The following is a 26865-nucleotide window of genomic DNA, read 5'->3' as shown; positions in this document are numbered from 1 at the left end:
TTCCTGCTTCACTTCAAAACAATTTGGTAGCCACCCAAATCTTAGTTGGAAATCAAAAATTCTGTATCCTATTTCTGCTAACTAGAAATTAACAAATGATTATAAGCTACTTTTTTTCTGTTTGATAGAATTTGATCATACTCAAAGGCACATTAGCTCCTAAAGAAATGTTTCTGAGATATCAGAGAAATTAATAGTATACTGAAATATAAATCTTTACATTTTTGTTTTGAAAAGAGAACTATTAATAACTGTTCTTGGGTACTCAGGCATATACTTACCGGGGATGACTTTAAAGTTTCAGATGATAAAAGTACAGATCAAAAGTACAGTGGTTACAATTTGGGAGTGTCTCCCAAACCAATGTGCATAATCACATGATGTAAATGAAATGGAATAATATTTAGATCTCAACTGGACTTCACCCAGTTTTCTGTGGCTCTGCTGATTTTTCAGGTGCTACTTCCAATATGACCCTCAAATGAGAAGTGTGAGCCACAGATTTGAAAAAGATGTAACCCCCCTTTATTTTACACTTCTGTATAATTATTACAAAAAAGACAGTTGCATAGAGGAGGCTTTGTTTTTTTAAAATGTGAACTTTCTAAAGTCCAATTGGCAGTAGGGACATAACTGCAATAGAACTAGTGTGTAATGACAGGGGCAGGAATTTGAACATCTTAACATTTTTTCTGAACAAAATCTTATGAAGATGTCACAAATTCTATTACAGCTCTCAATATTCCTGCTCTGAACTAGAAAAGGGCATTTCGTCTCAAACAAATCACATCAACATCCATGTCTCATAGCACTTGATTGGGCAATCCTCATTAAACTATTCACTATGATCTGTTTAGTCACATAGACACACACACATACACACTTTTAAAAAAAAATACGACAAGTTAATGAGGAAATCCTCTACACCATCTGGAGGGTGGCTCAGATTGCCTATGGTTTAACAAAGCAAAGTGCAATTCAAACAAAGACGGGTTCTTTCATCAACAGTGAAGCATTGTCACAATTGGGGGAACAGCCTGTTCTGAATAGGATTTGATTCCTTCTGAAAGCTGAGGACTATAGTTTGGAACTACCTTCTGAATCAAACATAGTTCATGAATGTTCAAATGGGTATTGCAGCTAGGGATATTTTTATAGCTTTGATTAAAATGCTTGGTATATTTCTGAAAAAAATGACCTGGTCAAATTCTTAATCAACTTCCATTTAAATGAATGAATTATCCACAATTTCTTTGCCCTAATGGACAGGTTTAGACATCAGAAAACATTTTGCAGAATGCATTTCAGCAAGGTAGAATCTGCTTAAAGCACTGCTGTCCTAGCAGAAAATCTGTTATGTATTTGTAAACAAAAGTTTACCAATCCATCAAGCTAATGGGACCCCATCTGCAATTCAAAAATACTTACCTCCCTATTTGTTTAAATGTTTTAATGCAAATACCACTATTCCCAAACTAGATATGGGAAAGGCAGGTACCGTGTTGCAGTCTGACATTAAAACTTTTCTGGGTTGTTGTTTTTTTAAAAAAATCAGTTTTAATGATAGCATTTGTAATAGCCTGATAAACCAAATCATCCAGAAATATTTTTATAAGTAAATAACAGAAAATTATTAAATATGCCAGAGAGTGAAAATACCCCTCTAGGTAGCCTTTCCCCTAGGCTGGCTCAAAGCTGATAATAACTCCTTGGGGACTAGGATTGATTTCATTGCCCCCTTTCCTCAGATTCTCAACCTTTTTTAATGTTTCATAGCATTATGAGGACCCAGATTGTTGGAGGTAATATGCTGACTATAAACTGCTTAGAGAGGGCTGCAAAGCACTGTGAAGTGGTGTATAAGTCTAAGTGCTATTGCTATTCTTTATGGGATGTGATAGTGCTCTGTCTGAAGGCCAAAATTGACACAGTATGAGATACTATGCTTCAGACTAATGCTTGAGGGCAGAGGCATGGCACTCTGCTACATAAAGCATCTGGTGAGGCTGATATGTTTTGACCAGGTGCCTCACCTCAAAGGATGGAACTTTTGTGCTGCAAATGCAGAGAAGTCACTATTTTGGAATCTACTAGTGGGTTTGGTTGAAATTTGTGTTCAACCCAGAGCTTTTCTTAATGACCCACTGAAGCAAGGCACTCTTTCCAAAGTATAGCACCCTCCAGCTGTTGACTTTTTGTAATATTCATAGCTTAGTAAATGTGTTGAGAAATCCAATTGTGTCTGGTTGTTTCTATCTGAAATTGGAAAATGGGATGACACAAGTTAATTGCCACAAGCTCATTTTTATATGTGATGTTGGAATGGCATCTAGGTAAATTTTCCATTTCTGTTCAACTTTTGAATTACTGTCATACACAGTTCACCACCATCACTTTTTTCTAACTAAAAAGTCATATTTTTCTTTTCGGCTTTCTTACAACCTTGAAACTAGCCAATTCCACATTATTCCAAATGTAATTATAAACTTGATTTTAGGAACAGTGATATGGTGCTGACAATTTTATTTTCCTTTCCTTTCCTAATAAACTCCTGGTTTAGCAAAGGGGGAAAAAGTCCCAATACGTCGTGATGCCACTGTGACGACCTGAGTTTGACACCCCTACTCTAGAATTTAGAGAGATCATTGACAATAATCTAGCTGGAAAGTAACTAGTACTGCTGATTACAGGTGCCTACTCCTATGGAGAACATCTATAGATTGCAGAAAAGGCGAAGAGAGTTGGAGAACCAAACCCATCACAGTGCAACAACAGATTCAGAACTGTCAGAGTTGGAAGACAAAGTGGCTTTTACTGTGGCTGAAGTACAACACAGAGAGACTGAGGTAAATCTCTGTTGTCTTTTCATAAAAGGCTGCTTGGGTTGATTTCTAAGCAAGAATTCCCCAGAAAATTATCCCATACAAAAATTGAGCCCATAGAATAGTTTTAAATATTTTAACCATAGTTGAAATGTCCCTACCTAAACTTTTTCATGAGCCTAAAAAACTATATTTCTTTACATTGTTCAGATAAATTTTATATATATAATTGACTGATGTGTTTTTATTTAATGATTCAGTAAAAAGAAGGCATTTATTAATAGAATAGAAGCAACTTTGGTCTAAGATTATAAAAGGAGATTAAAATAAAATGCAATTTCTTAAGCCAAGAAAAATAACATATAATCACTTTCCTTTCTTAATGTATTTCTCTTAATTAAGAGAGAAGATAAGTCACAATAAGAATTGATCTTGCCTAAACTTTATTCTGCAGGCTAGCTCAGCACAACTAAGGCAAAGTAATTTTGCCTCAGAAATCTGGGAACTCATTAATGAAGGCAGAGAATAATTGGTTCTGAGAAAAGTACAATTTTTTTCCCTGCTAGTACCTGATTTGTACATTGTAATGAAATCAGGGTGTAGTCTGTTAAAAAAAAGCCTGAGAAAGTCTGGAAAGCTATAGTCACATTACATAAAGCATGGCATGCTTGTTCAATTTATTATTTTCTATAGCACTTAAATAATTGAAGACAGTTATCCCCAGATTCCAGTTCATTGGCATGTCGAGTGCCAAATGAAATAGTGCTATTGCTGCACTGACTTAAATTAGGGATAGATGTTTGCCTCTCCGTGTGTGCATATACAGTACAACCATGTATTGGTTGTATGCTAGGAAAAAGTCCAGTTGCCTTTATGATGGAATAATGTGCTACTTCCTATAAAGGTGTCTGATATAGAATCTCGAATCGCTGCACTGAGTGCTGCTGGGTTGAGAGTTAAACCAGTGGAAAGGCCTAAGAAAAAAAGAAGCATCCAGGTGAGCATACCTGAATTTTACAAAAAAAAGCAATGGCGTGCCTTAATGAAATTGTATGGTCTCTGAATTCAAGTTTATAATTATAAAAAGTTGAGGAGCTACCAATACTGCCCCGCTAAGCAAAGCAAGAATTCTAAGTACTCTTAATAGGCAGCAAATCTCATTTGTTGATTATATTATTTTTATTATTTCTGTGTTTGTTATCTGGTATCTATATCTTGAGGTTATAATAAAGGAAGAATGCCCCAGACTCTGCTCTTTCTTGGTCTTTAGTTTGCCTTTTTAATAGTTTGTAGACTAGATTTTTTTTTTCCTGTGTATCTGATCTGTTAGAATTCCAGGCCTCTAGGAACTCCCTTATATTTTTGGATTTCTCTTGATCTAAAATGGCTATAGTCAACTTGGTAGTTAAATTGGTCCATGTATCTAGTAAAAAAAATCCAGCATGTCTTCTGGCTGCCAACTAAGTGTGTTCTATAATCCTTTGCCTGTTTGTCCTACACAGTAGCTTTCACAGCCAACACATTCTCTGTTGTAAATAATTTCACTTCATGTTTGTTTAAGATATTTTGGAAGGATTTTGTTGGTTTGTGTGGGCTACTTTGATACTTAGCAGTTGACGTAATCTGCTGGTGGTTTTTGAGATATTTTTAATATATGGAAGATTTACTCTTTTTATGGGTTGTGGCAGGGGTGAAATCTAAATTTTTTTGCTACCAGTTCTGTGGGCCTGGCTTGGTGTGGCATAGCTTGGTGGTTATGTGACTGGGTGGGCATGGCCAGTTTGACATCATTCACGTCATTCTGCTGTGCATGGGGTGCTTGGAGAGAGAGAGAGCAAGACAGCTTTCCAATCTCTGTGTATGTGTGGGAGGGAGGGAGGGAGGGAGCGATCTGAAGCCGAGGCACCCAAATTTCTGGCAGCAGCGGGGGCAGCTTCTGAGCAGCCAGCTCCACCTGACCTACTCCCTGAGTCTCGCTGTTCTCCTTGCCCCCACCCCACTCAAGCAGTGGCTTCCCTGCTCAGCCCCAACAAGCTATGCATCCATGGTGCCCGCACCAGCATCCTGAGAGAAGCAGAGAAGATCATTGCTTGCAAGCAGACAAGCAGAGGTAGCAAGTGTATGCCGTGCTGTAGGAAAAATGAGAGGTCCTGTTGTCCCGCAGAGCCTGCCGCTGCTTGAGGGGGGGGGGGGCGAGGAGAACGGCGAGACTCAGGGAGTAGGTCAGGTGGAGCTGGCTGATTCAGGGCTGCTCAAAAGCCGCCCGTGCCGCTGCTAGAAGTTTGGGTGCTTGGCTTCAGATCACTCCCTCCCTCCCTTCCTCCCTCACACACACACACACACACACACACACACACACACACACACACACACACACAAAACAGAGGTTGAAGAGCTCTCTTGCTCGCTCGCTCTCCAAGCGCCCCATGCACAGCCCATTTGAGGAAAGGGCACGCACGGCTGGGCACGTTTGGCTGCAGAAGGAGGTGCAGCGCAATGGGGTTGTTTTGTTCACCGAGGTGGTACTTCGGGAGGGCAGGCGGACATCTGCAGCTGACAACTATAATGGATATGTCCACCTGCCTTCCCGAAGCACCACTGCAGCGAACAAAACAACCCCATTGCTATGGATGCATAGCTTGTCGGGGCTGAGCAGGGAAGCTACTACTTGAGTGGGGGGGGGCAGTAAGCTGCTAGCTCCTTCCCCGCAGCCCTGCCATGCTTGCCTGCCTTCGCAATCTGGCCACCAGGATGCCAGGAAGGCAGCATGGAAAGCAGGCAAGCATGGCAGGACTGCGGGCCGTGGACCAGTTCAGGGGCGTGGCCAGCCAGCCATTGCTCCTGGTTCGGCGAACTAGCCTCAATCTCCGCTACCTACTTGCCCGAGCCGGTCCACACCGGGAGCATTTCACCCCTGGATTGTGGTGGTTGTGTTCTAGTTGGTTGCATTGAAAAGCACTTTTAATAATGTGAGTACCCAATGTAATGGGTACCCATTTCATTGAAGGATACTATAAAGGTTGTCTTATTATTTCTCTTTGGAGTTCTTGGAATATACAGACAAGCCTGGATATTCAGGCTTGTCTGAAAGCCCTCTTATGTTGGGCAACTGGATTGTTGCTCTGGCAATGCAGCACTTGGTTTGTTTATATTGCTTTTCAGTATACCTGAATTTGAAGTCTGCCATTATTATTTTGGTTGATGAGAATATATAGGAATGGTAGTCTGTTATTTTTTTCTTCCCTTATAAATTTGATTCTGTTAAAAACTGAATTTATTGTAAGTATTTGGTTATGACAAAAAATAATGTCCACCTAACAAATTCACATTTGGAGTTATTTATGGAGGAGGACTATTATTTCCGGACGCTGCTTAATTGTTTCTGATTTGAATCCTAAAATAGGTGATTCCATAGATGTTCCTTTGATTTCTTTGTATATCTAAACTAAAAATAAATGGTGAGGCGGTAGTCTATAAATTCCATATTTCTAAGTAAATTCCATTTTTGTTTCCTTCACTTATTGTGGAGCTTTGTACAGTAAGGATTAAGTGGTTTTTGCCAGTTTTGGATCTATGGATGCAGAGTGGATTTGATTTAAATCAAACTGATTTAAATCACGATTTAAATCACTAGTCAGTAAGGCTTGATTTAAATCATAGTTTTCTACATAAAGACTAATTCTTGCTGGTATAACTTTAATATGCAAGTAGATGAAGCTTTTTAGAATAACAACTTTTCATATTAGTTTTTTTATCCCCAGTTTAATAGGTTAATCATTCATATTTGGACAACTTTTCTGTTGTATTTAGGAAGGAGAAAAATAATCATTACCTTAATAATAACAATTTAAATAGATTTATTCAACTGAAACAATAACATTACAGCATATGTTATTTGCTTAAATAAACATCCATGTTTGTTAACTAATTTGGCTAAACAATATATATATATATATATATATTAAGAAACTTAGACTGTCAGCCCAGTCTACGCATGAAAAACTTAAATACTGTCCTCTGTAGCTCACTCGTCATCTTCATCTTCTTTGTTCATAATCTGGAAAAGAAAAACAAGCTTTCCTGCTTTATCGGGTCCCAAACAATTTCTCAATTTAGAATGAATGAGTCCAAAGGAAGAGAATATTCTTTCAACGCCTGCAGAAGAAGCTACTGCTGTTAAAAGTGAAATCATTACTTGAACAGTCTCTAAATCCAAGTGCTTAAGTGACTTCCACCAGTTCACTGGTGTGACTTTCTTTAAAATATCTTCAGCAAACATATATTTCTTGAATGGTTCCTCCTTAGCTTTGAAGTTTATTATAGTTAGCATTACAGATGGATGATTGCTGGATACCCATGTCATAGCTAACTCCTTTTCCTCAGCACTTAAGTTTTGACCCTGATACTGGATATTGACAATATTTGCCAAAAAATGAGCTGGAGACAGTACTTGTCCCATTCGTTTTTTTAATGCTTGTAATTTAATTCTGTCCATGTGTAGTTCTGTTTTTAAGTGTTCACTCAGATCCTTCCAAATTTCAACAGCATCAGCAATAAAACAGCTATTTTTCTGTATTTTGTTTAAAGCTTCAGAGATGGGTTTCAGGATGCTCAGCATATGTTCAACATTTCTCTTAAGCCCAATGTTGAGGGTTTTGGCCGTGACAGTGCCATCTATTTTATCTCGATTTTCTTCACAAACTGTCATCAGAATAGGCCAGTTCTTGATATACTGCTCAAAACAGTCCACCACAGAATTCCACCTAACATCTTGTGGGAGCGTTAGCTTGGTTCCACCCATCCTTTTCAGAGCTGCTGCAGCAAAATGATTGTTACGGAAGTATATAGCAATTTCAACAACATTAGTCTTTATTTCTGGAACACTTAAGTCTTTGGCTAAGAGGTGCAGCAAATGAGCACTGCAACCATATGTTATTAGCTTTGTATTCCCTTCTTACTCTTCTAAATTTCTTCTCATCTTGGATACATTTGCAGCATTGTCTGTGACCAAACTGCGTACTAGACATTTGAATTTTTGTTCACATGTTATTATAGCTTTTACTGCCACTTCTTGTAAGTATTCTGCTGTGTGTGCATTTCCTGACGTATCAATTGTTTGTGCAAGGAAGACTTTCCCTTCTTCTGTTGTTATACAAGCACATACAATAGGATCATTGTGGACATTACTCCACCCATCAATACTTAGGTTAACAATTCTACCCTCCAGAGCTGTTGCACATTGCTCCATTTCTCTGTCATATACTTTATCCAGCAGTTTCCCTGCAACATCTGCTCTGCTGGGTGGACTGTATCTTGGTCTCAGTGACTGAACCATATTAATGAAATGTGGGTTCTCAGTCAGACGGAAAGAAGAGTTCGTTGCATAAACAAACTGGGCAATTTTTTTATCAATTAATTCTTTTTCTAATCTGCTAGTTTTTATCACAAACTTATCTATGGTGGTCCCAGGAGGGAAGGGTTTTTTCTTTCTTTTAGGTGACAGTGATATGTGGCTGTGGGTGTCTGATGATGATGATGCTAATGAAGCACTATCCTGGATGGATAACTCTGAAACTGTAGAACAGGAGGATGGTGATCTTGAAGGTGGATAGTTTCCAGAATCCATGAATTCCCCTAAACAAAAAAGTCAATGCTGTTATTTTATTGTTTATACAATTTCTGCTTATTGTACACAGCACTGCCCCAAAAGGAATATTTGCTTTTCTTCATAACTGTACCAAATGACAGTAACATGCAGTAATAATAAGAAATATAATTTTGCTCAAACATGACAGTTCAAGGCAGTCTTTAGAAATATGATTCAATAAAAATGTTTACCAACCTGAAGATCCTGCCTGTTCAAATGTGTTTCTTTGGTCATCTTCATCACAGCACTTCTCATGATAATGCCTCATTCGGGCCACCAGGCCTTGCATTTCTTTGTTGCAGTGTTTGCAGTTTGCACGCATGCCTGCCTTACCAATAGGTAAAGGAACTTCATTAAAATATTGCCAAACTGGGTCTTTTTTACGGCCTGCTGCCATTATAGGTTTTTTCCTCCAAGGAAAGAATGTGATAAACCTCAGGTCATACACACAAAAAGATCCAAAGACTTGTCTGTCTATGGCTGTGCAGTATTGTGCTCAGAAAGTTTCACTTTCATTTTGTACTGCTTGTCTGCTTGCCCCTTCCTCCTCACACTTAGTTTCACTTTCTTCTTGTGCAGATCTATTCCACTCCAAACAATCAGAAAAATATTGTTTCTATTCTATTCACTGAACTTCTTGAAACTTAGCACTGAAGGGGTTGATTTTGTATTCATCGGTTTGTAGAACAATAGGATTAAGGTCTTTTTCTCAACTCTGTTCATGTTATAACATTTTTGCTGTGAAGAAGAGGCATGTGATCTCTGCTGAGTCAAATTCAGTTTTGAGAACTGCAAAAGTAAACCAAGCATCTGTGATAATATCTTGTAGGCAGAGAAACTGCCCAATAATCTTACAAAAACCTCTGGAAGAGCATGACATTGTGAATGGATTAATGGAATTTATTTACCAAAAAATTAAACATATACAGCCTTATTCTACATAATTAAAAAACTAATCTTTATTTCATGATGGAATAACCTTTGGATGGTAATATATTTTCCTCAAAAAGCGTTTTATTTAAAAAAAATCCGATTTAAATCAAAAAAATCCGATTTAAATTAAAAAAAATCTGATTTTTTTAAATTTTTTTAAAAAAATCATTGATTTTTATACACCCTGTATGGATGTGAAGAATGCTGTGTTATTGGTGAGTTCACGAATTTATTAAGTTGTATGTTGGGGTGCCCAATAGTTACACAATTAGGTAGAGTGGTATATCTGGTCTGTGTATTTTTGTGTGTCCATAAAAGCATGGAAAATGAATCCATAGCTTTTTGAACATGATAGTTGTTTTATAATTTGTCCTACCTTGGCTAGATCATTGAGACTTTTTTGACTGGAATAATTTCTAAATTGAGCTTGTGTTTACAGATTAACCAATTAACAGAGTTGGAGGGGACCTTGTAGGTCATCTAGTCCAACCCCCCACCCAAGCAGGATACCCTACACCATTTCTGATAGATGGCAGTCCAGTCTCTTCTTGAAAGCCTCCAGTGATGAAACTCCCACAACTTCTGCAAGCAAGCTGTTCCATTGGTTGATTGTTCTCACTGTCAGAAAATTCCTCCTTATTTCTAGGTTGAATTTCTCCTTGATCAGTTTCCATCCATTATTTCTTGCCTGGCCTTCAGGTGCTTTGGAAAACAGGTTGACCACCTCCTCTCTGTGACAGCCCCTCAAATATTGGAACACTGCTAGTCTCCACTGGTCCTTCTCTTCAGTAGACTAGTCTTGCCCGGTTCCTGTAACCGTTCTTTCTATGTTTTAGCCTCCAGTCCCCTAATCATCTTTGATGCTCTTCTCTGCACTATTTCTAGAGTCTCAACATCTTTTTTATAGTGTGGTAACCAAAACTGGATGCAGTATTCTAGGTGTGGTTTTGTTAAGGCTTTATAGAGTGGTATTAGTACCTCACTTGATCTTGATTGAATCCCTCTGTTAATGCAATTTAGGATTGCATTGGCGTTTTTGGCTGCCGCAGCACATTATTGTCTCATATTTAATTGGTTGTTCACTAAGACCCCTCTCACAGTTACTGCTATTAAGCCTGGTATCACCCAGTCTATATGTATACTGTCAAGCTTCGTTGTTATCTCCAAATAAATGAATTTCCAGATGCCCGATCTTTGAGGAAATTTTTCTCTTTATTGGGCATAACGAACTGACCCTGACTCAAGCGTAGTTAGCACTGAACTTTGGCCCCCCCAAAACCTCTCTTTCCGGTTCCCAATTCTCTGTGTCTCATTGGCCATCTTCCAAGCCACTCTATTCATCCCATCTCCGTCATTTCACAGGAATGCCCCCCTCCAATCTCTATCTCCGTGGAGACAGTTCTTCAGGGGAAAAAGTAGGTGAAAGTTCAAACCTCTCCTCCCTTCCTTATGGCAGCTTGGAAGCTGACATATACTTTTGGTTTTTCTTTCCTAAGTGCAAGACTTTACTTCTCTCTACATTAAATTTCATTTTGTTAGATAGGGCCCAGTGTTCAAGTCTGTCAAGATCCATCTGGATCTTGAGCCTATCATGTAGGGTGTTGGCTATTCCTGCCAGCTTAGTATCATCCACAGATTTGGTAAATTCATAATCATAATCATAAGTTTATTTGTCAAGCATATATAAGATAACAGGTAAAAATCTAAACATAATTTGAATACATGAAAAGAGTAAGTAAAAAGGAATATTAGGACAGGGACGGTAGGCACGCTGGTGCACTTATGCACGCCCCTTCTATATTTTGCTATTTTCTCCTTCTGTATTCTATATTCTCCTTCTGTATTCTATATTCTCCTTCTATTCCCTCATCAATGTCATTTATGAAGATATTGAAGAGTACTGGGCCTAAGATGGAACCTTGTGGTATCCCACTGCTCCATATAGACGTGGTACTGTTAAGGACTACTTGTTGAGTATGGTTTGTCAGCCAGTTACAAATCCATCTGATGGTAATGCTATCTACAGTATCTCACTTTTTTCTAATTTACCAGTACCAAGTTGTCGTCTACTTTGTTGAATGCCTTGCTGAAGTCAAAGTATACCATGTCCATAGTATTTCACTGGTCCACTAATTTAGTCACTATGTTGAAGAATGAAATAAGATTGCTTTGGCATGATCTGTTTCATCTTTGCAGATTCTGGCTATCTGCTGATATTCTGCCTTAGTTATGTGTCCCTCTTTTAATTTTTTGTACTTGTCCTTTTTGTCTTTCAATTTGTCAGAGAAATCTTTGTGCAGCCATGCTGGTTTCTTCTTGGATTTCTTGTTTTTCTTTTTCAGTGGTACTGTGCTGGACTGGGATTTTATGATCATATTTTTCAAAGTTTCCCAACCTTCTTCAGTTGTTTTCTCCTTTAGGATTTTCATCCAAGGAATCTTTCCCAAGTTCTCTCTGAGTTTGTTAAAATCAGCTCTTTTAAAATCTAAAACTCTGGTGTCATATTGTATTGCATGTGTTTGCATTACATTGAATTCTACTATGACATGGTCACTCTCACTCAAGGTTCCTTCAGTTTCAGCTCCCTTTATCATTTCTTCTCTGTTTGTAAGAATTAAGTCTGGTATGGCTGTCCCTCTAGTTCCCTCTTCTATCTTTTGGACAACAAAGTTGTCGTCTAGGTTGGTCAGGAACCTATTTGATTTCTCACTTGGTGCAGAATTAGTCTTCCCGTTGATGTCAGGGTAATTGAAGCCCCCCATTACTATTGTTGTGTGTTTCCTACATATATTTGTTAATTGGTAAGCAAAAAGTACATCTATTTTTTCTGCTTGGTTGGGTGGCATGTAGTATACACCTATGGCAATATCATTCTTTTATATATATATATTGACCCATAGGCATTCTAGGTGGTTTTTGTCTTTGGTTTTGTGCATTTCTGTAGCAATGTAGTGGTCCTTTACATACAGTGTAACTCCACCTCCTCTTTTATGGGGTCTGGTTTTTTTGAACAATTTGTAACCTTCTATCAGTATGTTCTAGTCATAGGTTTCATCCCACCAAGTTTCTGTGATTGCAACTATATCATATCTACCTTCGTATATTAATAATTCGAGTTCACCCTGTTTGTTCCCCAAATTTTGTACATTAGTATATAGGCACTTGAGATCTTTATGTCTGACTCTGGGTATGCTTCCTATTACTCCCATTTGGTGTTTGAGTTTGTCTTCCTTCCTATCCCTCCTTACCTCTTTATTTGACTTGTTTTCTAGGAGTTTGATTGGAATTAGTTCCTGGAGATTTTAAAGATTGGTCACCCTTCCCACCAATTTTAGTTTAAAGCCCTCCTAATAAGTTGAGCTAGTCATTTTCCAGAAACATTCTTCCCAGTCTTTGTGAGGTGCAGCCCATCCCTTGCCAAAAGCCCATCATGGATGTAGTGCAGACCATGGTCCAGGAATCCAAAAGTTTTTTGGTGACACCAACCCTTTAGCCAGTAGTTCACTTCTAGAATCCTTTATTCTCTTACTGGATGTTGACCTTTCATTGGCAGTAGAGATGAAAAAACTACTTGTGCACCTAACTCCTTTTCTTGCCTAGCTGCTTGTAATCACTCCATATTGTTTTCAAATGTTTTTTTGTGTGTGTCATTCATCCTTACATGTAGTAGTAGAAAAGGGTAGTAATCTGTGAGTTTTATTATTTTGGTTTGGTTCTCAGCTCTTTGATCTTTGCTCCAGGGAGACAACATACCTTTCTGGGTTGACTGTCTGGTCTACAGACAGCTGGTTCTGTTCCCATGGAAATTGAATCTCCTATCACCAACACTCCCCCTTTTTTCCCCCTAGGGAGGTTTGGAGTATTTTTCTACCTATCACAGAAGCACTTGATTGTGCTACTTTTAAAGCGACATTTGATGTTGCTTCTTTTCTAGGTGACTGCATATTTTCTTCCAGAGAGATGTAAGCATCTTTGATCTTCAACACTTTATTAGTTTTTTTTTAATCTGTTGTTCTCTATCCATGAGAACTGTCATTCAGCCTTTGTCTGCTGGTTTTTGGTCCTTCTGTAACATTTTTTATGGCTAGAGAAGGGCAGTTTGCTTTAAGATCATTCTGTTTATGTGTTGCTTTGGTCAGAGGTAGGATTTTGGATACCTTTTCTTGGATCTCATTTGAGAGTTTAAGTATTTTGAATGCTCTTTCTAATGCTGTGAAGAATTTACAACAATGTCCTATATGCTACTTTACAAAGTGACAAAACAAACATATATATGCTAATAACTCCATAATGGATCATTTCTGAGCCATGAATCTTAAACCATTACATATAATGTACTATAGGAATTAGTAAATAAAGTCCACTAGTAAAAATTTGTCACTGAACTGAACAGCAGAGAAAATAGGAAAGTAAAGAGATTAGATAAAGGGTCCAAGCCATAGAATTCTGGTGGAAGAAGATATTCTTTCTTCTTCATTATAAATTCAGTTGTATCTTATATTTAGCCTTTCTAAGTGGCTTGTTTTGTCACTTTTGAATGAATTAGCCCTAGAGCAGGTAAAGATATGCAAAGCGGGTGCATACTCATCCAACTATTTTCTTACCACTTGATTATCATAAATAAAATCAATGTTTTTCATATCCTTCATTCCAAGGATTTAACCTTCAGCCTCCCAGGAATGTATATAATTCTATAGAGGACTCAAACTTTCCTGATACAATATCACCAGATGATTTGAAAGTATATGCAAGTACAAGATGAGACATAGCAACGATGGAAACTGTCATTTAGCTGCTCATTGACATTTAGCCAAAGAAGATTTTCCCCAATTTTAAAATCTAATCTTGGATGACTTCAGAACAAGAGACAAGCACTTTCTTCCTAGGCTCATTTTTTGAAACAAATACTCTACTTGCTCTGAAATCTACAAGGATTGCCTAGTTAATTTTGAAGATATCATCATAAAAGTTTAAACTCAGATAACCATAGCTTTTGCCATTTTTAAATTTTCATTGCATGATTTTTCTAACATCACCAGCAGCCAATGATACTAATGAAAATGCTGATCATATATCATGTATGCCAATAAACTCTGCTTAATTAAGACTACATACTTAAAATATAGATCGAAAAATAACATTTACCAAGTAAAATTCACAAAAGATCAAAATATAAATCTTGCCTGTTTTAAATTTGTACATACTTCTACATGATATTGAACCTGGAGAAGCAGAAACATATAAATCTCTGAAATTGGGATCTACAAATCAAACTGCGTTCTAGAAATTCAAATACTAATTTTCAAAACCTCTTTCAATACTTATTGATGGTGCTTAGTGATAGACATGATCCTGTAGTCCTAAGAAATATTTCCCTTGGGCTTTCTGGTATGACATTAATGACTGCATATTGCAAATGACATTTTGATGCAAACAATTGGCTAAATGGTGTACAGTTGAAGAGTTGTAGGGAGAAACAGGATATTCAGCTTCTTAAAAAAAAGTCTAATCCAAATAGAAGAAATATTTTAATGAACTTCATTTACTTAATGAATTAATGCAGGCAAAAGAGTACATCAGCAAAATAGAATTATCCACAAAATAAATGAGTGAACTGACATTTATTTCTGGGCCAAAATGCTGTCTTGCTGAAGAAAGTTGCAATGGGGGAAAATACAGCCAACTCTTATTTACATGTTAACAAGATTTTATTCTTTTTAGGTCATGTCTGTGTCCCGTGTGTTGAGGAAGAAATTCAGTATTTCCCATGAAACTGCAAGTAAGATCTTTGCTCATTTATGCAAGGAGGAAAATGCTCAGTTGATTGGCAGCCTCTGCCTAATAATAGTTGCCTTGGTTAAAAGCAGAGTTGAGTTACTTTCTGCATGTGTGCATACCTGGAATGTATGGATCAATTTTATAATGTCATTTTCATACATATTCAGCTATTACTCTGCCAGAGTTTCTGCATCATGCTGAAAGGGTCTTGAAGACAATTCTTTTATTTCACTCACCCTGCACTCTGCTGCCACTCACCCTTGTCTCGACCTATTGCCCCCAACTGATCTTTGCTGTTTTCTTCTTCCCGGTGCTGAGGCCCAATTGGCAGAAGAAGCTGCTGGACCTTTGCATGGCCTCATCATCAGTGGGAGAAAATACCCTGGGGGGGAGGGGGCAGCAGGGGGTAAATGGCAGTGGTAGAATACAGGGCAGCTGAAAGGTTAGAGTTGGTGAGGGGGAGTCAAGCAACCTCTGTGATCATAAATGTGGGCAGGCTGCCAAGTGCCCAGATTTTAATTATGTGACTATAGGGTCACTGCAACAACTGTAATTTCATTCAGTGCTGTTGTAACTTTGGTCATTGATCAAGTGGTCATTAAATGAGGACCTTTTGTTTTTCCAGGTGTATTTTCAACATATATTAATATTTAAGCAGAAAGTTATACGGATAATCTTTCAGCAACATTTGCAGTAATGCCGGCAATGAAAAAGTAGCTTTGCAGTCAATGCTCACATTTATAATCTTTGCAGAACTGTAAAGGAAAGGAAAGCTGAAGAAGATCATAAGCACACTTACAGTTTCACTCAGCAACCGCTTCACTTATTGACCAAATTGCCAGTCCCAGTTGTGATGCTAAATGAGGACTACCTATATATAAAAGACAACTTCATAGATTATTATATGTAATTATAAGGACCTGCCTCAGCTAACCGCTCAGGAAAATAGGACTCTTGAATTCATCAAGTTGAATCAAAAGAACTTTTACTGAGAGAAAACGGTTGCAAGAGAGCAAGGCGAAATCTGAAAAAGCCTGTGCAAAGCAACCAGCATTCTTTCATTTCCCAAAACCCAAACCCCCTGTCAGCTGTCCAGCTAGCGAATCCAAATCAGGAATTCTTGGGTCATTGTTCTTCCCAAAAAATAAACTTTATTGAATACACTATATTGGCACAGTAGAAGCGAAACCAGCTCTAAAGTTCCCGTGCCAAAACCCACATATTTAAACTTGATTATCCCTGTTGGCCATCCCCCTCAGTTCATTGTGTTGTCCAATCAAATGAGTTCCTCTAGTTATGGGAACAACCTGCCTTATTCAAACACCTGCGCATTTGGAGGCAGCAGGGTTTGGTTTCATGATCTACAAAGGGGTTAGGATTGGCATTCCCTTCCCCCCAGACATTCCAACCACTCCCCTCCTGATTGTTGTCAAGCAGAGAGCGAAGAAGTAACTGGGTGAAAGAGCAATCTACTCTTGACATGCTGACCCCCAGGAAAAAAGATGCATCTGTAACACATGTAAACATACATAATCATAAGCAATCCCCCCATTGTACAAAATATTCGTTTCACTTTGGCCAATTAGGGTATCAAGAATGAAAGCTCTTTTACCAGCCTAGCTACTTCTGTTGCTGCTACCCACTCTGCATCTGCTACAGGGTAGCCTTTCCACTGCACAAGGTACTGCAATTTCCCCTTGTGGAGTCTAGAATCCAGGACGTCCTTAATTTCGTAATAGTCTTCCCCTTTATGAAGACTGGGGCAGAGGGGGCACCCAAACTGGCCTCAGTTTAGAATCTCGGAAGAGTTTTAACAGGCCGCAATGAAACACCAGGTGGACCTGCCTAATACTTCTTGGCATCTGAAGTTCCTGGTTAATAATCCACACAATGGAAAATAGGCCTATATACATTGGACCCTATTTCTTGCAGGGCTGTCTCAAGTTTAAATATTTTGTGGATAGGTACATTTTTATCACTCATCTTAAACTCTCTTTGCGGGGCCCTCTTTCAGTCTGATTGTTTTTTGTGGCCCTCCCTTGCTTTCTCTAGTGCCCTGTGCACCGTAACCCATGTGCCTCTCAGAGTGTACATCCACTCTGCTAATGTTGCTGAGGATGGGGTTTCCTGGGGAAGCTCTGGCATAGCTGCAAATTTAACCTCCGTTGCCACCTTGAAAGGGGTAAACCCAGTGCTACTATGCACGGAATTGTTGTTTGCCACCTCGGCAAATGGCAGCAGCTCAGCCCAAATAGTCTGCTGATAGTTTACGCAGCATCATTAGTATTGTTCCACCATTAAGTTAGCTCACTCTGCCGGTCCGCTAGTACTAGGATGGAAGGCAGAGCTAAGCCCTTGAGAGGAATCTATCAAGTTCAAAAACTCCTGCCAGAATTTTGCAGTGAATTGTACTCCTTGGTTTGAGATAATCTGTTTTGGGAACCCATGCAGTAGAACTGAACAAACAGTTTTGCTAAGGTCTGGCTGAAGGAAGTTTCAGGCACGGTATGAAATGCGCCTGTTTTGAGAACAGGTCAACAACAGTCCATATTTCAGTACTTTCGATACTTTCAGGCAGCTCAACTATGAAGTCCATGGCTATCTCCTCCCACAGCGTAGTCAGGCTTGCCACAGGTTTCCCTGCCAAGCACTTCATAGATGTGCATACAAGGCAGCTTGCCACATAGGGTTCTATGCAGGGGTGAAATGTAAAATGTGACATTTGTGTGTGGGTGTGGGGGGGATAATGTGACTGGGTGGGCGTGGCCAACGTTTTTTTTTTTTTAACTTTTCAAAGCATTTTTTCTAATTATTTGAAAAGCCTCTGCCGATCAGGCAACTCAGCTGGGATTGTCAGAGAGGCTTTTTAAAAAATGCTTTGAAAAGCCTCTCTGCTGATCAGGCAACTCAACTGGGATTGTCAGAGAGGCTTTTTAAAAAATGCTTCTCTGCTGATCAGGCAACTCAGCTGGGATTGTCAGAGACTTTTCAAAGCATTTTTTTTACCACCTCTTCGGCCAAGAGGTTGCAGAAAAAAATGCTTTGAAAGGTTTTTGACAATCCCAGCTGAGCCGCACGATCATCAGAGACTTTTTTTTTTTACTTTTAAAAGCATTTTTTCTACAACCTCTTCTGACAAAAAAAAATGCTTTTAAAAGTAAAAAAAATAGGAGGGGGGGCACAGGGATTTCTCCGAACCACCCGCCGCCATCACTACCAGATCAGGCGATCCAGTCCAAACCGGGAGCATTTCACCCCTGGTTCTATGTCCTTTTTCATCCTCAGCCACCAAAATTCTCTTTGCAAAGTGCAGGATTTTTATGAACCCAAAATGCCCTGCTGGCTGTGCATCATGATTCCTCTGTAGAACCAAAACTCTCTGGCTGGCTGGGACATACACTTTACTCCCCTTCCACGCTAAGCCTTGCTTCAGCATCAAGTCACCCAGGCTTTTTTCAGATGCTGGATCAACAAGTCTTCTCCAGGGCCAGGAGGGTTCTTGGGCTGGCGCTGCAAGCTCTTTAGAGGGGATGATGGAATTAACTATCTCTTCTCTAGTGTTTTTATATTGAGGCAAGCATGAAAGCGTGTCTGCGAGGAAATCCCCCCCCCCCAGCAAATAGCGCAGGGTAAAGTTGAACCAGTTAAAGTACTGACCTGCTTAGGGGACAATTTCATTGGGGCCTTCAGTGCTTCCAGATGTTTGTGGTCAGTTCAGACTTCAAATGGGATTTTGCTACCCTCTTAAGAATTGCCTCTAGATGAGGAATGCCCAGCAGACAGCATAAGCTTCCTTCTTCCAAATTGCCCACTGCCTCTTGGTGTTGGACAGCTGTGTCCAGCACAGGGTTGCAGTTCTCTGCAATAACACTGCCCCCATGGCCATGTCACTAACGGCTGCCTGGATCACAAATGGCTCTCTGGGTTTGGGTGTTTCAAGACTGGCTCAATGGCAAAAAATCTATTTAGCTTCTCAAACGCCATTTGGCATTCAACAATTCAATTCAAGAGTTGGCTTGGTTTGGGCTTCACCCCCTTTCCTGTTTTTAATACATTTGTGATGAGCAGGGCTATCTGTGCGGAGGTAGGAATGCATTGCCTATAGAAGTTTGCAAACCCCAGGAAACTCTACAGCTGTCTCCTGATCCGTGGGGCTTCCTATTTAAAATTGCTTTCACTTTCCCCAGGTCCATTTCCACCCTCTCACTGGAGATGCGGTACCCTAGGTAGTCTAAACTGGTCTTGTGAAAGTCACATTTGGATAGCTTCGCATATAGCTGAGCTTTAAGCAGCTTTTTTAACACAGCCCTCACTAGCTTCACATATTCTTCCATGGTCTCAGTGTAAATTAAAATGTCATTCAGGTATAGCTGTACCCCCTTATATAAGTACTCATGTAAGACTTCATTGATTAGTTGCATGAACACAGCCGGTGCCCCCTGTAACGAAAATGGCATCACCCAGAATGGTAGCACCCAAGGGATAGTTGAACACTGTTTTCCACTCATCCCCCTCCCTGATTCTCACTTGGTAATACGCTTCCCTCAAGTCCAGCTTAGTGAAGACTTTCCCCTTAGATAAGTAACCTAACATGTCCTTTATCAGGGGAGGGGGTACATGTTTTCCACGCAAATATCATTAATCCCCCTATTATCCATGCACATCCTCAGGGACCCATCTTTCTTTTCCTTGAAGAGTACAGGGGCTGCCACTCGTAAGTTAGCCGATTGGATGAAGCTCCTGGCCAAGTTCTTATCTATAAAATTTCTAAGTTCCTCCATCTCTCTGGGCTTCATGGAATACATCTTTGGCTTTGGAAATTTGGAGTTTGGAACAATTTCAATGGCGCAGTCTGTGGGCTGGTGGGGTGCAAGCACATACAACTCCTTCTCACTAAACGCTTCAGCAAGATCGCAGTACTCTCTTGGAATAAGCAGCTCTAGCTCCTTGCTCTCTATTAGTTTCACTTTCCTAACCGCAGGCTCATGGCTCACGGCTGCCGTTTTTCCCACTTCCTGCTGCTTAGCCGCTCTCCTACTCATGTACCACTTGTTACTGTCCCAATTTACTGCCTGGTTCCACTTCTTCAGCCAGGCTAGCCTCAGTCTCTGTCATTCTCGGGGCCACAATAAAGCGAATAGTCTTTACATGATTCCCAAGCCTTAGGCTCACTGGATCCATTAAGCAGGTCACTGGCACCCCCTCTGTAAGGGAACTGTCTAGTTGTTCAAACCCATGGGCCTTCTTAATTTCCTGAGTCTGAACCCCAGCTTTTCCACCGTCAGCAAGCTAATTAGGCACTGGGTGCACCCTGAGTCTAATAGGGCCATGAGGATGCTCTTTACTCCCACTTGACACCACTTACCATTAGGTTATCTTCCCCCTCACTGTTGCTCTCGTAAAAGACCAGACCAGGTTTGTCGGGGCCCTCCCCCTTGCTAGATTGGGGAGAGAACTCCATGGCTTGCTGTCCAACCCACAACTTCGCTGGCAGCTTCTTTGCCTTTAGCCTGGTGGGAGCCCATAATGCAGACGCTGGGTGCAGAATGGGGCAGTCAGCTGCTCAGTGGCCTTCCTTCCCGCATCAGAAGCAGGCTCCCAGGATTCGACAGGGCTTCTCCTTTGGGTCAGGAGGAACACCTCCTTTTTCCCTGCAGGCTGCAGGGCGCCTCCCAGCCATTCGGCGGGTTGATTCTCGTGCGTGACATGCTGTCAGTACTCCATCAGGCCTAGCTCCTTATTAGTAGCCACACCCGGTACCACACCCGGAGATAGGCAGTTGAGGTACAACTCTCAGTTCAGGCTGTCCCAGAACCTGGTAGACCAGCAGGGGCTCAGGCCATCCTCTCAGATGGGCTACCAGGCTGCGGAACTCTCAAATGCATTGTTCGCTTCCCTTGCTGAATAGAGAGGATCCTGGCCTCTACTCAGTGGGCTGTCCTCCAATCTGTACCGCATCTGTTGCACAAGGACATCCATATTCATCAGCTCAGGGGCCTCTTCATCATAGAGCGACACCAGCCACTCTACAGTGTCTCCTTCCAGGTTTGATGTAACCGCATTCACACAGGAGGGCTCCTCAGGGTACACTGCACCATACCACTCCAAATAATTCCACACTTGAGTCAGGAAGTAGGCTAACTTTTCAAGCTGGCTGTCAAATTTTGCCCTCAAGGGGGGAGGCTCAATTCTGCTGTATGTAGCTTAGCGGTAACCCTACCACCTTTGGGACTGCCTGTGTGGAGGCTTACTGCTGCCCTTTGCTGTGTGGGTCCTATCGGTGTAGTTGGGTTTGATGCCATTGATTGTGGCTGAGGAGGGGATGGGGTAGCCAGTTGATTGGCAGCCCACACCCCAGCTCCCATTACTGCCGGCCTCAGTGAGGGAGGGCTACAGACCTCTAGCCCACCAAATTTCTCTCTGAACTGCTCCATCAGGAACCTCCACTCTGCTGGTTCCTGCCATTTGGCTGCTCTCCTGGCTTTCCACTTGCTTCCTTGGACCACCGTAACTCCGGAGGCTCTGCCTTCACCATGCCGCTTGCCCACTGCCCCTTTTTCCCGGTGCAGTGCCCCTCCTTGGCACACAGGTGGCTGCTCCAGCTTCTCAGCTCTCTGTTTAGGGGACATGCTGGCCCTGTTTAGGGCACACGCTGGCCGGTTGACAGCAACCCCACTTGGGTTGCTGTCAACAGCTCCCAGAGAGGGGCTTCTCCCAGCTTCGCCCTGCCATCCATCTTCTTGTCAGCCACCGACATCTTGATGTTGCAGCTCTCCTGGAGGGGTCCAAGTAGGCTGCAGTAGTGAGAGCTGGCTTAATGTCAGCTGTCCAGCTAGCAAATCCAAATCAGGAATTGTTCTTCTCAAAAAGTAAACTTTATTGAATACACTATATTGGCACAATAGAAGCGAAACCAGGTCTAAAGTTCCAGTACAAAAACCCACATAGTTAAACTTGATTTTCCCCATTGGCCATCCCCCTCAGTTCATTGTGTTGTCCAGTCGAATGTTATGGGAATAGCCTGCCTCGTTCAAACACCTGTGCGTCGTGACCTTGGCAGCAGAGTCTCACAGTCTGCAGACAGAGTCTTAGCATTCCATTCCGCCCCAGACGTTCCAAGCACACCCTTCCCAATTGTTGTCAAGCAGAGAGCAAAGAAGTAACTAGGTGAAAGAATGATCTACTCTTGACACCAGCAGCCAATGTGATGCCACAAGGTTGCTATGGAAACTCTCAGATGCTAGGCAGATAACAGTTCACCCTCTGGGCACAATGGCCTTGAAGTCAGGCTGGAACCTGAGAGGGAATCTGTTCCATCTCTGAAGACAGTCCACTTCCACAATTCCCAAACAGTTACAGTCAAAGCAAAAGCATCCAAAATGCCAGCAAGCCTCCTCCCCCACCTTCCAACAGAATGGCAAGACATGATGGTAGACTTCACAGTAATAAACATGGGATAACTTATACTTGCGGAAAGTGGAATTAACTTGCTTAAAGGACTTTTATAGTTAAAGAACTATCTGCTTAATAAAGTTTTAAGTATTTATTCCACAATTTTCTTTCCTTACAGTTATTTATACCAGTCCCAAATGCCCCCATTTGATTAGCATATTCTCATTACTAGATGTAATCTACTAGGGTAAATTTTAGAGTTGTGATGCCTCTGAAAATGATAAGGAAGAATTGATTCTACCAGTCACTGAAGTAGCAGCAGACTTCCGCAGAGTTCTCCCATTTTATTTAAATTTAACATGTCTCTTAGAGTAGCCACATCTTTTATTCAGATCCACATGGAAGCAAAAAAGCTGAGCCAGTAGGACTACTGGAACTGCGATTGTTAAGTCACATGATGTTTTGTCTAACAATTGCTTCACTTAGTGATAGAAATTCCAGTCCAATTTGGGGTCGTTAAGTGAGGACTACCTGTACTGGATTCAAATTTTGCTTCTAGTATGAATTGAGGGGGAAGGAGGACTTAGAAAATATTATTGATCACTCATTCAACTGCTACAGCATTAAGGCAATAATTCTTACTTACATTTTTTTATTATTATTATTTTATTTCAAATTTATATACCGCCCTTCTCCCTGAGGACTCAGGGCGGTGTACAGCCAGATAAAAACATATAATACAAACATTAAAAACAATTAAAAGAAATATCTCTGTTTGGCCCCAAATTTAAAAAGACAAAACCAATTAAAATTATTAAAAGAATTTGTTAAGCCAGCCTGGCTTGCTGAAATAAGAAAGTTTTAAGGGCGTGGCGGAAGGCACCGAGGTCTTGGATTCTCCTTGTCTCTGGGGGCAGCTGATTCCAGAGGGTAGGTGCCCCCACAGAGAAGGCCCTCCCCCTGGGGGTCACCAGCCTACATTGTTTGGCTGATGGCACCCCGAGGAGGCCCTCTCTGTGGGAGCGTACGGGTCGATGGGAGGTCGTCTGTGACAGCAGGCGGTCTCGAAGGTAACTAGGTCCTATGCCATGGGAGAGCATTGTAGGTCCTATGCCATGGGAGAGCACTCTACATTGTAGAGTTATTGCAAAGTTCACAAAATAATTTTAAAAGTGCAGTGTATTTTCTTACTATTAAAACAAAGTACAACACATTGAACATGGAGATTTAAAAGAAAAAGAAAAATTGAATAGAAATCAAGAGTCATCAATGTAATTCTTATGTTAATACAATTTTTAATAACAAGCATTGGTCACTAAAGCAAAAAGGATGTCATTAAATGGTTTAGATATAATATTGTGTCCAAACTTGGAGTTAATGTGAATAAATGATAATGTGGGGAATGCCAAGTAATTCATAGAGATAAATTCTCTTAAATATAGAAAAAGATCGTTGTCTAACTTGTACAGTACATTAAAAGTGTTGCAGGAATTCTGGCCGAAAGAATTAAATTAGTATTAAATACATATATACACCCAGACCAAAATGGATTTCTGCCGGGACGCCAAATAAAAAACAATATGAGAACAGTACTTAATACTTTAGAATACTATGAATCGCACCCAGAGAAACAGGTGGCGTTGGTTTTCCTTGACGCCCAAAAAGCCTTTGACAACCAAAATTGGAAATTTATGATTAGACAATTACAAAATATGCAAATTGGGGAAAAATTTGGAAAAATTATAAAAGAAATTTATACAAACCAATCAGCAAAGATAATTATGAATGATGACATAACAGATAAATTTAATATAACAAAAGGAGTTAGACAAGGTTGCCCACTTTCTCCCTTACTGTATATTCTATCATTGGAAATCCTGCTGAAAAAAATCAGAGAAGATCAAGGAATTGAAGGTTTAAAGATCAATAAAGAAGAATATAAAGCCCAGGCCTTTGCTGATGATTTAGTGTTTATAATAGAAAATCCTATGGAATCTATACCCAATTTGTTTCAAAAAATAGAAGAATTCGGAGAAGTGGCTGGATTAAAAATCAATAAAAGCAAATCGAAACTAATTGTAAAATATCTAACGAAAAATCAAGAAAAAGAATTGTCAGATAGTATACAAATTCAAACAATGAAAAAAATAAAATATCTAGGAATCTGGTTGTCCATGAGAATGTCAGCAATAAAAGAAAATAATTATGATAAACTAATAGAACAAACAAGGAAAGACTTAGAAAAATGGGAAAATTTATACATCTCATTCCTAGGAAGAATTTTGGCCATTAAAATGACTATACTACCTAAATTCTTATATCTTATATCTGTTTCAGGTTACCCCAATAAAAATAGATAAATCGTTCTTTGAAAAATTGAATAAAATGACATCTAAATTTATATGGCAAGGGAAAAGGCCACGAATAAATTTTAAGCTGCTCCAGCATACAAAAGATAGAGGAGGAGCTGCACTCCCAGATTGGGAGATATACTATCAAGCAGCAGTACTATCGTGGGTTAAAGACTGGATAAAATTAAAGAATTCTAGAATTTTAACAATTGAGGGACACGAACTCCAAATTGGCTGGCACTCTTTATTTATTTATTTATTTTATTTATTTATTTATTAAATTTATATACCGCCCTATTCCTAAGGGACTCAGGGCGGTGAACAGTGAACAATAAAAATACATGTAATACAAACGTTAATAATAAAAAAAAAAAAAAAATGTGGGATGAAAAATACAAAACACATTCATACTTTAAAAGACACACAATAAGAAACTCATTACTACAAATTTGGCTTAAAATCAAAAAACAACATTACATGAAAATACCAAGTTGGTTAGCGCCGGTAGAATCAATTAGACATCCAAATTTAACAGATAAGACAAAAATAATTAGATATAAAGATTTAATCGACCACCAAGGTAAACTAAAAACAAAACAACAATTGGATACAGAATCAGATAGAGAAATAGATTGGTGGACTTATACCCAAATACAATCTAAATACAGAGAACATATAAAAACATATGAAATTAATAAACAAAAACAAGAAATAGACAAAATTATACTAGACTCAGAAAACAAATTAATTAGCAGAATCTATAAATTTCTTTTATGCTATAAAATGGAAGAAGAGACAATCAAGGAAACGATGATAAAATGGGCTCAAAACATTAAACATACAATACCTTTGGAAAAATGGGAAAATTTTTGGCAAATAAATATAAAATTAACAAGAGCAGTGGCGTATAAGGAAAATCAACTTTAAATGTTTTATAGGTGGCACATGTCTCCAACTAGACTGGCGAAAATACAGCCCAAAAATAGCCCAATCTGCTAGAAGTGTAAGAAGACACAAGGAACCTTCTATCATTTATGGTGGACATGCCCGGCAGCAAAGAAATTTTGGTCTAATATTAGAAAATGGTTGGAACAAATAACAGAAACACAGATAGATAAAGAACCAGAAACATTTTTACTAGGAATCTTTAATAAATCATACCCTAAAGATATCAAATACCTTACAATTCACATACTAACAGCTGCAAGAATAATCTATGCAAAAAATTGGAAGCAAGAAAGAACGCCAAACGAAACAGAATTAATAGAAAAAATTCTAGAATGCGCTGAAATGGATAGGTTAACCAAAGAAATACAAGAAAGAGAAGAATCAGACTATTACAAAGTATGGAACAATTGGTATAATTGGTTAAAAACTAGAAACAAACAAAAAATATAGGGGGAAATATTACCGGTATAAAAAATGTTATTAGATTAAGGAGAGGTGAAGAAACGTATTATAAGCAGAATGTCACTTTGAAATAATGCTTAAGAAGGAAACATAATCCTTTTCTTTTTGTTTATATGTTGTATAAATGTTTGTTGTATGTTATGTTATGTTTTTTTTAATATTTATATTTTAATAAAAATTTATTTTATAAAAAAATAAAAAATAAAAGTGTTGCAGGAAACTTACTTTTTACCTGCTGATTTAATTATTATCCTAGAACAGGTTTGAACTTAAACATTCTCCTTCCATTTAAACATTGTATGTATACTTTGGTTCTTTCCCCATTCTTACCTTTTAATACTAGCTAAACATGAATAATTTTATTGCGACATCTTGCCATCCTTATTATTTACTTTAACTTTTCAAGGCAATGCAGAATCCTTTGCTCGGAACTCCTATTACAGAGGATCACTGACCCAACGAAATCCAAATGGAAGAAACAGAAAAACAGATCACATCTTCGCGGCAAGTATTCAGAATTTACTTTACTGCT

General features: G+C 39.4%; 1 protein-coding gene across 1 annotated transcript in view; it reads left to right on the top strand.

Moving 5' to 3' along the window:
• The window catches only part of MLPH (melanophilin), a 123199-nt gene that overhangs the window by 70582 nt on the left and 25752 nt on the right, over window positions 1-26865 (top strand). Inside the window, exons 12-15 of the mRNA XM_070956766.1 lie at window positions 2691-2846; window positions 3727-3819; window positions 15124-15181; window positions 26740-26837. Of these exons, the coding sequence (XP_070812867.1) occupies window positions 2691-2846; window positions 3727-3819; window positions 15124-15181; window positions 26740-26837 (405 nt within the window). The remainder of the gene's footprint in view (window positions 1-2690; window positions 2847-3726; window positions 3820-15123; window positions 15182-26739; window positions 26838-26865) is intronic.

The sequence above is a fragment of the Pituophis catenifer genome, unplaced genomic scaffold (assembly GCF_029215685.1).
Source record: "Pituophis catenifer annectens isolate HBS135680 unplaced genomic scaffold, rPitCat1.0.hap2 SCAF_1, whole genome shotgun sequence".
NCBI classification, from domain to species: Eukaryota; Metazoa; Chordata; class Lepidosauria; order Squamata; family Colubridae; genus Pituophis; species Pituophis catenifer.
Note: the sequence above shows the minus strand (reverse complement) of the source record. Positions and strands in the feature narration are given on the sequence as shown.